The sequence below is a fragment of the Convolutriloba macropyga genome, chromosome 1 (genome assembly GCF_964194025.1).
Source record: "Convolutriloba macropyga chromosome 1, txConMacr16.3, whole genome shotgun sequence".
NCBI classification, from domain to species: domain Eukaryota; kingdom Metazoa; phylum Xenacoelomorpha; order Acoela; family Convolutidae; genus Convolutriloba; species Convolutriloba macropyga.
In genome coordinates, this window is record NC_134468.1 from 64345951 (window position 1) to 64362257 (window position 16307).

A 16307-nucleotide genomic window follows, 5' to 3' on the forward strand; every position below is an offset into this window, starting at 1 on the left:
GAAGACAGCGATAAGCGTGGATATTACAAGCTAGGTCGAGTTGCGGAGACCATCGATGGGTCTGACGGTGTGATTCGATCAGCGATAGTTCGAACGAACGACGGAGTGTACAAGAGACCAGTAGTGAAGCTCGCTCCAGTACTACCTGGAAAAGATGTTTTCGCGATGGAAAACAGGGCCGGCGATATTGCGGCTGAGCTTAACAACTCAGAAATCAAATTGAATAGCGCTTCAAGGCCATATCAAGCCTTAAAGCTAAGATAGTGTGACAATCGAAATTTAATGCTACACTCTATCGAAGCCAAACGGATTTGTTCATTTTGTTCAACATTTATATTTAGCAACTATTATTAGTACGCAATCGTCATACCTGAAGTGAAAATATAACTAAAACTCGAACTACCTCAACCACCAGCAAAACAATACTACGACTTAACAGTATTGCATCAGATTCTTTGCGATTGGATTACGAATCAACCTGTTATTGATACAGAATATTCGACAAAACTTCTACATGGTTAACAAATTTCCCATGACATCAAATTTACACTGAAAAAGTGACGTTATGGAAAAGTGTTCACATTCTGTCGACATTATTATCTACAACCAATCAACAGTTGAATTTGACATGTAAATCCACGTGACTAGCAGCATAAAAGGATCTTGAAAAACTACCGAAAATCAGAAGAAATTTGCAATTTTGGTTATATCAAATTAACATACAGTGCGTATTGATGCACACTTTCTTGAGCAGTAAATTATTTGTTACTGTGTCTTGTTTCTGTAGATCAAATTAGTGATTGTACAGCCTAACTTTACTCTGACTTACTGAAAATAGAATTGACTTTGAAATTCTCAAATTTTCACATTGCGGAACAAAGTTCTAATAAGTAGAGTTACAGAGCAGATAAACTGTTCGTTCTTGTCTCATTCATTTACCAGTTGCCCAGGCTGACTCCAGTTTTGTGATCGGTAGATCTGAGAACTTAGTTGCAAAGATATACAAAACTTTGTTTTTCGCCCATGTATTAAGATTGGGTATAAAATATAAAAGGTAGCCCCACCAACGCAGTTTACCCAGCGTTGTTTATTCTTACATCAGATAGTAGGCCTACTTAACGCTCATAACCCTGTGAAATTTTATCTCACTAGTATGTGTGGTTAAGGAGATATCATCGAAAAACCTCTAATTTGAGACTATTTGGTTATTTGAAATTTTGATCTTTTGCTTAGTTGAAGCAAAGTTATTTGTTATTTGGCAAAGCTGAACAAGCAGTTATTTGACATTATTGAATATCAAGTAATGCAACGGCATTCTATAGTATAGCGGATAATACAGTTCACAAAAGCTAACTGCAAAAACACAATATCCGGACAGATTTGAAACCGCTGAAACGAACTGGGCGGTGTAAAGCTTTCCTTGACTTTGATAGGAAAGCAGCCGTTACATTTTCATTCAGGTGAAAGCAATTAAGGATGCAGAGAAACGGTCATGAGCTTACCTTATAAAAATTTGACTGCTTTTTTAGTTCCAAGCACCGAGTGTTAAGAAAAAACAACGTCTGGTCAAAATAACATCCAAAAGCCATGAACAGGGTCATCGCTTATGCGAAGCCCCGGCAACAACAGTCAATTTAATACTATTTATCTCAACCACCGGTATAAATGAATTGTAAGAAATGAGAGCCCCAATTAGAATGTGAGCAAAAGTTGATTCGGCTGTTAATCGTTTTTCTCTGCGATGATTTAAAAAATTTAACAGAACCTGCAGAGGTTGAATTGGAGGCAGATGCATTAGCAGCAGAGGACTCCTGCATCACTGCTTCCTCAGACGGACCCTCTGCTTTCCGTTTCTTGTCGGTTGTACCAAGTATCTTGTCCGTCTGTCCAAGAGCAATCAATCTCAGGGCATGCTGTGAGCTTGTAGTTATGTCCTGCAATCAACATCAATCCAATTTATTTGAAAAAAAATGGATTCAGTGGTTTTTTAAATTCAACGTTAAAAAATAGTTCGTTCAAACTATTGATGGGGTGATGTTCATGATTATGTGAGCTATTTTCAATGGATTCGCAGCATTATAGCGCGCGCATTAGGAATGGTTACGTGACTCTCCTTGAAGTCTCTCACGGAAAACTTCTGACGTGCATCGATACTAAGTCAGGAATTCGAAATTACTTCTGCAGAGTCACGTAACCGTGCTTAACGCGAAACGCGCACGTTTTTAAATGACTAAAGTCAACGGAAGTCAACTTCTGGTACGGCAGACTTTCGGCATTTTAAAAATTGAACGTGGTTGTTTTAAACTTTGTTGCTTGGTTACGTTGAAATGACACGTAAAACCAGACGTCACACTCAGTCAGCCAGAAACAGTTCAGTATGCTTATTTATCATTTTAATTATCCATCAAATTAAAAATTAGCTGGCAAATTGCCAGAAAATAGCCGCAATAGATTCGTAGATCGGCAGTCTAAAAAAAACAGTAAAAAAGACAGACCAAAAAAAATCGTCTTTTCATTGAAGGCTGATCTGTTATATTTTGATTAAAAATCTGTATAAGTTATTGCTGCCTCTATTAGCTGATCTCAATTAACCTTCATTTAGAGTGACACACACCCATTTGACCTTATCTCTTTGAATAACATAGCTGGCAGATTGCCAGAAAATAGCCGCAATAGATTCGTAGATCGGCAGTCTAAAAAAACAGTAAAAAAGACAGACCAAAAAAACCCGTCTTTTCATTGAAGGCTGATCTGTTATATTTTGATTAAAAATCTGTATAAGTTATTGCTGCCTCTATTAGCTGATCTCAATTAACCTTCATTTAGAGTGACACACACCCGTTTGACCTTATCTCTTTGAATTAAAGTAAATAAAAGTCAATTTCAAAGTGAGGAAGTCATTTTTGAGAGTGAGGTAAGTCAAGTGTGACCAAAAATTTAATCACGCGCATGAACAAAAAAACTCGCTCCACTAAGAGCGAAAAATGACGTCACACATGCAATTCAGTTGAAATTGCATGAACGAATGAACAAAAAGTGGCTGTGACGTCATATGGTCGTAACAAAGATCATGACGACGAAATAAAAAAAAACATAGCAGGACAAGTCCTGACGTACAATTCAAAGAATTTTCATTGACTAAAAAAACTAGACCTAAAACGGACTATGAATGGATTGGAAAAACCATTTAGAAAAAAATCCGATCCAAAAAATCGAAAAAAGAGTAAAAATCAAAGTGAAATTGCCGCATGTGAACAAAAAACCACTAGCGAGAAAGCGAATTTTTGTTCAAACACCATTTTCTCACTCTACTTTAAATTTAGAGCGAAAAAATTTCACACCGCAAAACCACTCGCTTTTTCGCTCCATTTCCTGTTTCGGCGTGACCAAAATCACCACTCCAATTTGACTTCAAAAATCATGAAAATGTGTGAACAGATCTTAAAAGACAGCGCCCCAATACAATTCAAACTCTTTGAATTGTAAAAACCAAGAGAAGGCCAATAATAGCCCCAGCTATCGCTGTGCGGCTATTAAAAAGTCAATTTCAAAGTGAGGAAGTCATTTTTGAAAGTGAGGTAAGTCAAGTGTGACCAAAAATTTAATCACGCGCATGAACAATTCAAATTCTTTGAATAGTAAAAAAAAGACAGCGCCCCAATACAATTCAAATTCTTTGAATTGTAAAAAAAAACCAAGAGAAGGCCAATAATAGCCCCAGCTATCGCTGTGCGGCTATTAACAAGAGCTCTTCAAGAAGCCCACAATCAACTTAAATTTATACTTAATTGCACTTTAAGAATCTGTTCTACCTGGCAGTCCTGCAGCTTTACGTTTTGGGCAGCATTGGCCTTGTCTTTCTCACAAGGGTCGTATATGCCCATTTCTCCCGGAAGCAGCACCCCAGACGCAATGATCTCGAAGAACCTCCTCAACAGCTCAGCGGGGCCCATTTGATGTGCAACTGTTCGCAGTGCAGTGTCACAAATGAGCTCTATGATATAGCAAGGGAATGAGTTCCAGGTTGGGATTCGGCGACAGAGATCTCGCAGGATTCTCACAACTATGCACAGTGTTGGCTGACTCTTGCACTTGGTGTCAAACCACTTGGATCTTCTAGTCTCCGCCAAGGATGCCGCACATTTCAGCTGATCTAAGGTTCGCTCATGACCTACGACAAAAGGGTGTGCAAAACTTCGGAACTGCAAAAATTACAAATTTTCGCAACACATTAAAACGTTGACTTACACATGGGGACTTAAAAGCATCCACCATCCCAATTATGAATTCATTCAGAAATTGTATGATGCCAAATGACAGTGGTAAGAAAAAAACATTATGAAAGGTAGGGAATCATTGACTAAGGTCTCAGATGGCAGCAGACCTTGAGTCTCGTTGGTATCGAATTCACGCATCTCAGGTGACGTAATATGTACTGTGCATTGAAGCGCGGATTCGCTCTTGCTCTTCACTGTGATCCAGGCATTTTTGGCACTCCACGACACCAGAAACTTTTCCTCACTTATCATTTCCTCCAACTTCTCATTCAAAACGTGACACACGTTAGCAGCTAGCACTTCGGTGGGTTTCTTATCACACAGCACAACCAACTCCAACTGTTTCTCTCCCTTTAGCAGAATATTCTTGGCGAAGTTGCCCACTCGCATTACACCCTTTAGCTCCTTCACGTTCTGCTCGTGATCATTTGCCAATTTCTCAGCCACTGCTTTCAGACATGTCTCAATGTTCAACAGGAAGTTATTGGCCACCTGAATAGAAAAGTTAAGTAACGGAACATCACTCTGGGCCAGATGAAGCAGGATTTGTGCCCAGATTAAAATCCATATTAAATGGCGAGACAAACTTTGATTGTAAAAATTTATCTTGAATAGTCTTTGCTATATACGCCCTAGCTTTGGCCATCACAATTACACCTAATCTTGAGATTCCATCTGTGTTCAACTTTTTAATACCATTGCATCAAAAATGAAACCATTCTATGCAAAAAGGACAGCATCTTCAAAAATAAGAAATAATATCTAAAATTTGAAAAATTTCCTGACAAGTTTCATTAGTTCCTGAAACTGAAATTTGAAAAATCACGATATTTTTTGGAAAAACTTGAAAAATAGCAGAGTAATAAAAAACTAAGCACTCAAAAGCACTAAAGCTGCAGCACACCAATCACTCAAAACATAACCGACTAAACGTCCGAAGAATTGCTCTCGAACGACTAGCGGGAGCTCTAATCAAATGCAGCCTGCTTCAGTCGGGGGGAGTCTAAATGGGACTACGAAAATCAATAGTGGGCTTCAAATAACCAAATTAGAGGTTAGCATATACCACTATTAAGATTTAAAGTGAAAATGGCACCAGTTTCGGCGCATTTTTCATTTGACTTTTAGTATTAAATTGCCGCCAATTGAGTTCAGCTGCTTGAAATTGTGATTGAGAGAAAATTGTAGATCACGCGAAACGCAAAAAGCCAAGGGCGTAAAAGTCACTCGATAAGTCAAAAGCAAAAATTTCGCATAAAAAAGACACGTTTACAATTATTACTATGAACTTCGTTCAAGAGCAATTAAAGACGACTTAAGCGAGCTAACGTCGGAAGAATTGCTCTCGAATGACAGGCGGGTGGAAAAACATTTGACCCCACCGGCATTCGAACTACTGACCTCCCTTTCCAAAACAAGATGCACTGCCCACTCGGCTATCAGGCCCTTACATTTTCTTGGCTGCAATCGGTTTTATTTCAGCAAAAACCTTTAGTGAGAACAATAGAGATCACTCAAAAGTGAAAAACGAAAGCTAGAAAAAGTCACTTGAGAAGTCAAAGAATGTTCTAGAAAAAAGCGCAATAAGGTGAAGCGAAAAATTTGCATAAAAAAGACCAACACGTTTACAATAATTGCTATGAACTTCGTTCAAGAGCAATTAATGAAACTTAATGCAGACTGGGCACACTAGGGCTCATCTCAACGTTATCGAAAAATGTGTGAAAACATCTTACGAAAAAAATGAGAGCACCAAAACACCCCAGTTCTTGGATTGTAAAAAATTTTGGCCACTATAATAGCTGAGAAGAGGGTGGCTATTAGAAAGAGAGTGGCAAATGTAACTTATTTTACAGTTCTTTAAAAACATTTTTGCAATCGAAGTTGGTTACGATTTTACCAAGTCGTATCCATTATTACCAGAAAACAATGTAGAAACTGACTCTCCCATTATTTGCAAAATCATACGCACGTGCCATATTTTTACAGTGATTCACTATGTAATGACACGTTCTCTGTAACAAGGGGGCGCATAACATACTGGGGGAAAAGATCCAGGAAACGTTATAAATAGACAAAAAAGAACTAATTGATGTTTCAAACCTGGTAGCAACTCAATAACCCCAAGTGCACTAAAAACAAAAGGCTAGCGGAAAACGCTGAAAAGATAGCGAAAATATCAAAATGACTTCAAAAGGCGCTGTGGAGGCGGTGGGTGGGTGGTGGCGTGGGATCAATTTCTAAGAACCTCCCTTCATACCATAAATATAAGTATCCAAAACAGTTTCTGTTAATCGCATACTTTACGACTAAAGGGCTGAACGGCTAAGAAAACTTTATGCAAGCTGGGCGCTACCTCTTTATCCCGTTTCTGAAGACGAAAGTCAAATGGGTCAGACGAAAAATTGGCGAGTCGAAAAATTGCATATAAGAGACAATCAGGATTAATATATTTGCTACAATGATTTCCCCAAAAGTGGAGCCACCCACGTCACAGCAGCTGAAGTGCAGCATCAACAAAAAGAGATAGTGTGTGAGAGAGAAAACGTGAACGAGAAAGATGAAAGAATCCCTGACCAACAGAGAGAGAGAGAGAGAGAGAGAGAGAGAGATAGGAATATTTTCCATGATGGGATTAGACTCTGCAGCTTCTAGTTTTCTAGCCTTGTTAGAAAATAAATCAAATAGAAAACTGAAAAAGGCAAAATTAAAAACAAAAGTTTTTAACCTCGCAGTAAAAAAAGTTCGAAAACATTCTTTGTCTCGAAATTTTTTTCAGGCAACTCATCTTCAAGACATAAAACGTTTCGCCAGTAATGGTCGTTAAACTCAGAAAATGACAAAAAATATCGAAAAATTTTGCAAACAATTGCAAATTTTAACAAAATCTCAAGAGACTATCCAGTATCCCTGTTTCAAGCCTTAAATTGTTTCACTGGCTCATAAAGATCCATACACTTCTAACATCATAAAAATTTCCCGAAAAAAAGAAGATTTTAAATTTTATCCAAAAATTTCTAAAACTGGAGACATAAATATTGGTCACCATTCCATTAACTCTAGAAACTATGCAGCAGCTAATTATCAAACCTTGTATCTCCAGTAACTTATTATCAAACCTTAACGGGGGTTTTCTGGCCCTTAATGACCAAAAACTAAAGATCAAAAACCTGAATAATGACTACATATGTAAAAAAAATGCAACAATTGTCAAAAAAATGCTAATATTCATGATGTTAAAATTTTGCAAGACATTCCATTACATATAGAAAATATACAGTAACCAATTTTCAAACCCTAGAGGAGGTTCCTTGGCCCTTGAGGCTGAAAAACCTAAAAAACCGACAAAAATTTTCAAAAAAACATTTATCGAGTCAAGTTTTATAAAAAAAAAATGATATAATTTCTGACATTAAAAAGTTGAGTATTCCATGGCCAACAAAAATTTGTCAGCAAACTATTATCAAACCCATTAGGAGCTTTTCTGGCCCCTGGGTCTGGAAAAACCTGAATAAGGAAAAATAAATGTCAAAAATTTGAAAAAAAAATTACGTTTTTGTCCAAAAAAAAAATGCTAAAATTAGTGTGTTAAAATGTTGAGGCCGTTCCATTACCACTAAAAACTATGCAGTAACCTATTATTTAAACCTAGAAGAGGTACTTTACACCTAGGGCTAATAAAAATCAAAAAAAGTCAAAAGTTTTCATAAAGCTTGAAAAAGAATTATGCAAAAGTATAAATTTGCGTGGTTTTAGCTACCGGTTGTTCGTCAGTAGCAAGAAACGTGGGTGCAACGAGGGTTGATGGGGCAACAGTGGGTTGGAGCGGGGTAACAGCGCGCTGGGGGTGGTGCAATAGTGGGGAGGGGGGTCTTCAACCTCTAAGAACCGTACTTCACACCATGTGTAAGTCTCCAAAACAATTTGAGCTGAAACAGAGCTGAAAGGCTCTAAGAGCACTTAATGCCCGCTGGGCGCTACCTTTTTATCCAATTTTTAAGGACGAGAAGTCAAAAGCGTCAGACAAAAAATCGCATAAAAAATGCCCGACAGGGCTAATATAATTGCTAAACTTCGTTTGAGAGCAATTAAAAATTATTTTAAATACTTCAAACAAACTTGCTCGCATCATAACGTGTCATACCTTTTCTACTTTAATTGGGGAAATTAACAGAAAAAAAAACCTAAAAGAGCTGGTCCACCAAACAATCAACTGACTCATAAAAATAAAATCCATAGACAAAAAAAACCAAAGCTTTTCTGAAAAGCACAATCAAGAAGAGAACCATAACCGCCAAGCGTCGGGCCAATTGATCGCAAACGACCTGTGAGCGGTTGTCTTCGGTAGTAGCCAGTTGGGTTTTAGGGATGCTAACAGTAAGGGGGATGAGAGCGGAGTGGGGGGGTGTCAAGCGATGGGGGGTACCAATTTATCCAAAGGAGGAAGAGAAGTCAAAGACGAGAACCATTTTGAGGACTGGAAGTCAAATGTGTCAGAACAAAACCGGTCAAACTGCAAATTGCATAAAACAGACCACAGGATTAATATAACTGCTGCAAATTTTGTTACAGAGAAATTAAACATGTTTTCATATTTTTTGCAAACAAATATTTCAAAATTGTTACAAGTCACATCAGAAAGGTCGAATCAACCATCAGAAAGACTAAGTTCAACAAAAAGTCCAGAATATTCACAAAGTGGAAAAACAGTATGAACATAACCGACTAACGTCGGGCGAATTGCTCTCAAACGACAGGCGAGCAGTTGGCTTCGGTAGAAGCCAGCTGTGGCTTAGGGATGCTAGTTTTCAGGGGGGGTGATTGGAGGGGTTTTGGGGTCAAGCGATAGGTGTAGGGTTGAGAGACCCGGGTTGTCGGGGGGATGACTGAGCGGGGGGTTACAGAAGGGGGTCAAACTTTTAAGACCACGAACTACCCCCTGAAATTGTCTCCTCAAAATATTTTCTGTGAATCGCATACTGAGAGACTAGTAAGGCGCAAGTTCCTAAGAGAGCTGCTCAACCATTTAATGCCCTCCGAGAGCTACCTGCTATCGAAAAGTCATATGGGTCAGACGATAAAATGGTCAAGCGAAAAATTCCATAAAAACATAGCCTGTAGAATACCGGAAACGACTCGAAGAGTCGTGCCAAAAAAATCTTTTAATTAATTCTCCTGAGCAGTAGGTGCGGGGGTAGTTATGGGGATATGTATAGGTGGGAAGGAGATAGGTGTGGGGGGTAGGTGGTGGAAGCTGGCGGGAGAGGTGGTGTGTGTGTGTGTGGGGGGGGTAGGCTTGGTGGATCAGATAGGTACGAGGGGTGAGGATTATATGGGATCAGAAAATCTCGAAGTGACCTTTTCACCTTGAATATCAGCAGTTCCAAATTACTATATATTAGAAACTAAGCTACTCTTAAAGTCCAATGTCCGAACACAAAGGTCAACGTTCTACAACAGAAACTGGATCTATTCTGTTTCGGCTCCCAGAGTTAATTTGACCCCTAGTTACGAATTATATGTTACATAGCACGTTACTATGTAAGAAAAGAGCGCGTGCTCCAGGGGGTCAAAAAAATGTATGCTCAATAAGCTGGGAGGGACAGAATAGATCCCAGAAGTCAATGCTCGAAAACAAAAGTTAAAAATTCAAGTCGTGAACTAACTTACGTCAGACCCTAAGACATAAGACTGGTAAATAATTAAACTAAGAGATATGTCAACAACGTGCAAAGTATAAACTTGCAAAACTCGCTAACTTGTAAAACTCGCTAACATTTCTTGAAAAAAAAACTATTGTCAAAGCCATAGAATGCATTAGCTTTAAACAGAAACGGTTAAATCTATTAATACAGGCCCAATTAGCAACCTATGGGACCTTTTCTCAGTGAGATTAAATGATAAGACAACAAAAAGTATAAATAGTAGCAACAACACCAAAATTTTTTGAGCAAAAGTAGTGTCAAAGTCACGAAAAACAGTAGCTGTTAATTCACGATTTTAATAGTGCTCATTTATGTCTCATTAACATCCAATAAGACCTGTCACACATGATACTAATTGATGAGACAACAAAATATTTTATACATGCGGCAAAAATGAAATATTCAATATTTTATGCCTACAAATGGTGTCAAAATGATAACAAGCATTAGATGCATGTTGCTGAAATCAAGCCATTGCAAAAAAAACACTATTAGAGCATTTGTAGCACATTAACAGCATTCACGAGAACAAAAAACACTGGAAACAGAAGTCAAACTGACGCTCGTGAGAAACAATTTCCTCTCAAAAACCGAAAATTTGTTTAAACAATTATTTCTCACTCCACTTTGAAGGTAGTTCGAAAAAAAATTACACCTGAAACCTACTCGATTGTTTGCTTCCTTTAATGCTTCAGCGTGATAAAAATCATCGCTATGATTTGACTTCTCACTGACGTGATAAGGCCAAAAAAGACAGCACACCAATACAATCCAAATACTTCGGATAGTAAAAACATGTAGAATCTCAATATTCGTCTTCGAGTCGTAAAAAGAAGACAACAGGACTAATATAATTCCTACAAACAAACTTCGTTTGAGAGCAATTAAAAAGCCTCTACAACGGCAAAATGAAAAAAGCTCAAAATTGCATCTAAAAGTCTGATTCAAATAGTCACGAATATCCCCAAAGGTACAATTGTTTGCTGATGTGTGTGAGAAAAGGCATTTGTACCTGAAAACCTAAATTTGACAATATAAATATGTTTCTAAAATGCCGCACATGAAACAAATGTGCTCGCTCAGCAAAATTTTTTCATACCTACTTGTCTCGCTCTCTCTAACGAATGCGGCACTTACAAAAAACCTCTTTTTCTATCTGCTTTTGACTTTTGCACAGCAAAGTGGCCTAAACGTTTATTTTTCAGCGGCATGAACTTTTACATCATATTTCAAATACAGTCCAGCAAATTATCGTCGTAAGAAACCCAAGAACACGAACAAGATTTCTCGATAAATAACTCAAACTGATTCGTTAAAACCACGATGAGACCTATAATAGCTACGCTTTCGCTCTGTGGCCATCAATAAACGTTACTTCCCTTCTAAATCTACAAGAAGCGAGAAAAGTTGTTGGACTACAACAATTACTGTGTAAATATGGATAGGTGTTTTAATTTCGCTTGGTGACCCTGATTACCTGTAGCTCCATAGGTGGGGAACTGATTTCGATGTGCTTCGCTGTGATCAAATTATCGTCCTCAGAGCGGTATTCGCTCACTTGACAGCACCCTGGGTATGCCTTCAGCAACTCTGTCTCTCGACTCCTGATCTTGCCTATCATGCCATTCTCCCTCGCGTGTCTTTTTCTAATCTCATCCTGCTCATTCTGCTGCTTGATTCGCTCGATCTTTTTGAAATCAGCTGCCAGCCTGGGATCAGCCACTTTCAAATTTGGATTCATCTTCATCTTGTATTCGGTCAAGTGCTTGCGACCTGTTACAACACACAACATTTATCTATGTATGAGGTACACACTAACAATATACAGGGTAGCGCCCACTATAACGATCTACAATTTTACATACTTTTACAAACTTTAGTGGTACACATAACTCCAAGGACAAGTCCCACCTCCTGTTCAGATACAAAGGTCATTATCAATGCGAAAACGCGCAAAAATTGGAATCAATATGGGACAGAAAACACAAAAACTATAGGCTGAGGTCAGATTGGCAACCAACGAACTAATTTAGCTAAGAATTTGGACAAAGATAGTTTGCCAAATGATAGGTCATTATTTCCAACCTATCCCAATTAAACAATACTGACGAGATTTCACCCCAATCAGCCAAATAAATTCAATGGCAACGCAATAAGTAATTTAATAGTTCATCTTCTGAAATTCACACTCGAAAGCTTTTTCTGAGTGAATCCGTAAATTTTTACTTTTACCATTTGTTATATTTAAACGATTTTGCATGTCACAGGTTTTTTTGTAAATAGAATTTACGTGTTACCTTTCAAGTGCTCGTCCCTCATATAAACGTTGTTCATGTCACAGTTACACAGATCACACCTGTAGTTTGTCACTTTTCCCATGTTATCTTTGGTCTCCTGGATGCATTCCAGGCCCACAGTTGGCCTCTCACTCGACTGGCCCATTACTGGAATAGTCGGCCCACTATATCCTGCAGCGCCTGGTGCACTGCTGGTTCCCTGACCATCTTGTGTCACCACCTATTTTCATCCCATGATCACGATGATGGTCCTCATTCAAATACCTCATTCCAAATAGCTGTATATTCAAAAATGTTTATTTTATGTCACATGCGGATTTTAAGGGACCACCAACTTCACAATTGGTAGATTTTCACACCACATTCTCAGCTTTTCTATTCAATAATAAGAAACTGATACCTTCACAGCTTACTCCAAATTCTGCATATCTTTGCCTCATTAAAAAGCCGAAAACCATGAATGATTAAATTTCAATGTTCCGCTCAAAAACGGGAAAACTAGGGCAAAACGAGCGCTGGGGGACCAAAATGTGGCATATCAAAATCACTGAATCGTATCCAGAAATTTCAAATCTGATAAATTAATGCCAAAAGAAGATGCATTATGTTTCTGATCACCAAAATTTTAAATGAGCATGACATTGCCGACTGGAAAAGTTTTGAAGAAGGCGGTGGATACTTTACAACCCACTTAGATGCAATCTAACGGATTTTTAGAAAGTCTAACTTGTTACTTCATCAAGTGGTAACAAGCAAAAGCAATATTAAATTAAAGGGTGATTTTAAAAGTAGTAGTAACAAGGAGGCTCGTTAATGTGCGTTTGCACATGATGCTCCGACCCGAGCTCTACATTTTTGACTGAACTGTCAACCAAATGAAGAGATAACAAAAATAGATGTTTGAGTTTGAAAAAACTCGTTAAAAACCTAACTACTAATTGAATTAAATAAAGCCATGCCTCATTACAACACACACTAGATCTGCCATTAAAAAGACTACGAGAAAAAAAAACAGACAACAAAATATACAAAAACAAAAATTTCAAGGCAAAATCTCAATATCTAAATTTAAAAGCACCTAGTAACAACCTCAAAATGCAGTCAGTTAAAACCTTAACAACACAAACTTACTTTTTCATAACCATAAACCGGATGAAATGTTTCCTTAATGAGGCTATGTAAGTCGACAAAGAGAAGAAATAATGAGGCGAAATTCAAAAATCAATCAACACTATTTAAACCAAGTAAATTCAAAACTCTGAAAAATCATTAGCTTACAACGAAATAATTCTCGATATATTTAGAAAAATCTCATTATAAAACCAATGGGACCTGTCTTTGGTTAGACTAAGCCATGGAAACGGACTAAGCCGAAGACACAGAAAAACTCGAACAATTACAAACAATTTGCGAAAACAATTTATTGAAGCCATTAAAATCAGTAGCTAATATCTGAACAATATGTTTTTATATTTCAGTTTTTTTATACTAATTCAGCTAACTTTTTACCGAAAAAATAAATAAGTTCGTTTGAGCCATATTTGAAAATCATTGGGATCTGTTATTTCCCGAATGTGCTATAAGAAGAGAAGAAACAAATAAACAACTCACGAAACTTTTATGGAAAAATATATTGTCCAAAAAACAAAACATCAGTTACGACATAATATCAGTAGACATGTTTATTTTCGAAATACAAGGAGCTGGATGGGACCTCACAATGATGAGAAGTTACAAGGTGACAAAAAGAACGAAAACTAAAAAATTTTTTTGAAAATCATGAAAAATGTACAATATCATGAACTTTATGACTATTCGCTATAAACTGACGGCTTTAGGTAACATCATTCAGTCAATACCTAATTACAAGCTTATGAGACCGGTCAGCATCTTACGTCTCCATAAAGAAGAAAAAACACGCAAAATAGCAATTTCAAAAAAAAATTGAGCGAGAAAAGTGTCGAGCGAAAAGCCATTAAAATATGAAACATTAAGTAAAAACTTTCTTATTTTCAAATAAATTTTAAACAGCACTGGGATTCTTCTTTTTTAACAGTATGACTTCAAGAAATCAACTAATATGAACAAAAACATTATAACCACGAAAACCAGTAGTATCAACGCCATTAATTTCAACAGATTTGAACAAGCTAATAAATACCCTAAATTATGCCTCAATGGGACGACAAGGATGTTTGTCATTCATAAGTCATCAATAAGACATTAAAACAAGTCACTGACTTTGAAAACAACAATTACATGCAAAATCTAAAATTTGAATAGATAAGTCCGAGAAACGGTCGCGGCCATTTAAACCATAAGCTTTTCTCTGCAAACATTATATATGATCCAATGAACCTCTTCTTTATGCCAATAGGAACTATCAATAATAGGATAAAGCGATAAGAGTTCTAAAGGAGCCAAAATTACGAAAAAAATATCCAAAAACCCAAAAAAAAATTTATGAAACCTCGTGCATTTAAGTCATAAAACAAATAGAAGATAAAACCACTAACTAGATAAATTTTGGTTGAACTAAAAAAGAAAATGATCCTGTTATTACTAAGACTGAATTACAGTTCACCAAAATATGTTTACGATTGGTTAATGTCCGAAAAAATTGACAAAAATCTTGACAGCCATTAAAATCAATAGTTTTCAACGCATGTCAACAGATAAGCTCAATTATGCCTAGATGGGACGACAAGTGTCTTTGTCAGACATAGGTAATCAATAAGACATCACAATAACACTTATGACTCGGAAAAGAACAATAAATAGAGGCAAAAACCAAAAATTCAGAAGAACAAAGCGAGAAGAAAGTGTCGAAGCCAATTTAACCATGCGTTTTTCTCGGAAAACTTTAAATAAGATCCTCTGAACATCTTCTCTAAGCCAATGGTAGCTATCAATATTAAGATAAAGTGATAATACTTTAAAGGAACCAATAATAAAAAAAATATTCAAAAATTTTGAATTTTTTTTTGAAATCTTGTGGCATTGAAATCAGATTACCACCAGTTAGAAGATAGAACTGCTAACAAGATTAATTTTAATTGCAATAGGAGGGAAAGGTGTCCTCTAATCACTGACCTGACTTAACCGTTCACGAAAATAAGTTTATGATTGGTTAATGTTAAAAAAAGTTCCGAAAATTTATTTTCAAAGTCTTAACAGCCGTTAGCTGTCAATTTAAAGCACTAGATAGGTTCACTTGATGCTCATTTCGAAACCTATTGCACTTTTAGTCAACGAGTCTATGCCTTAGGACACAAGTATTGACAACAATATCAAATTTTCAATTAAAGTCAAGAAAACTCATGAGTCGAATCCAAGAAAAAGTGAGACTCTTTGAAAACGATGTCCATTGGGCTTCATTTGACTGTAGATGAGGTTTGCCATTAACGGAACCTCGCTATGAAAAGTGACTAGTCTCTACATGACCTAAAAAATGTGAAACGTTTTCTAAAAAAAGGTGCTCTCATTTAGAATTCAATTTTTTTTCTGACAATAAACTTCCCTAGGAGACCAGAACTAGTCTTTCTATCGCCTTTCGTCTATTAGAAACACAAAATTGATTCATTGCGTGGCGTGAATTGTAAATTTGAACTACTATTTTTATAAAAACTTAATTTGAACGAAAACTCCTCTAAGAGTGAACAAAATCATGCCAAATATTACGTGTTCACACAAAATTTTAAACCTCCATTACTCCTCAAAAAAAATGAAATTCAAAAAATTCATTTTAATTTCTACTTCTACTCTGGACGAGCATTTTAATGATACCACTAAAATTTCTCTACGATGAATATATAGATCGGCCAAAATTGTCTGAACAAAAAACCCATTTGAGTATATAGTTCCTCCTCCACAAGTGGGGTCGGAACAAAAATGCCGACACTTCAACGGGTGGGGGGCTGTCCTCCCGTTACAATACCGGCATGGCCTTTTTTAGGTGCCCTTGTCAAACTCTTGTAAAATTTTTAGAAAATTTTGTTTCTCGTTGTTGGCAAAGACTTGTAATTTTT

At 36.9% G+C, this 16307-nt stretch overlaps 1 protein-coding gene across 2 annotated transcripts in view; it reads right to left on the reverse strand.

The window, feature by feature from the left end:
* LOC142341588 (zinc finger RNA-binding protein-like) overlaps positions 1-16307 on the reverse strand; it is a 36040-nt gene that overhangs the window by 11068 nt on the left and 8665 nt on the right. The window contains exons 2-6 of one of the 2 annotated variants that reach the window (XM_075392643.1): positions 12280-12499; positions 11460-11755; positions 4385-4769; positions 3813-4171; positions 1766-1934 (exon numbers count right to left, since the gene is read on the reverse strand). In XM_075392643.1, coding sequence (XP_075248758.1) covers positions 1766-1934; positions 3813-4171; positions 4385-4769; positions 11460-11755; positions 12280-12499 — 1429 coding nt within the window. The remainder of the gene's footprint in view (positions 1-1765; positions 1935-3812; positions 4172-4384; positions 4770-11459; positions 11756-12279; positions 12500-16307) is intronic. The other variant, XM_075392653.1, reaches the window with a different exon arrangement.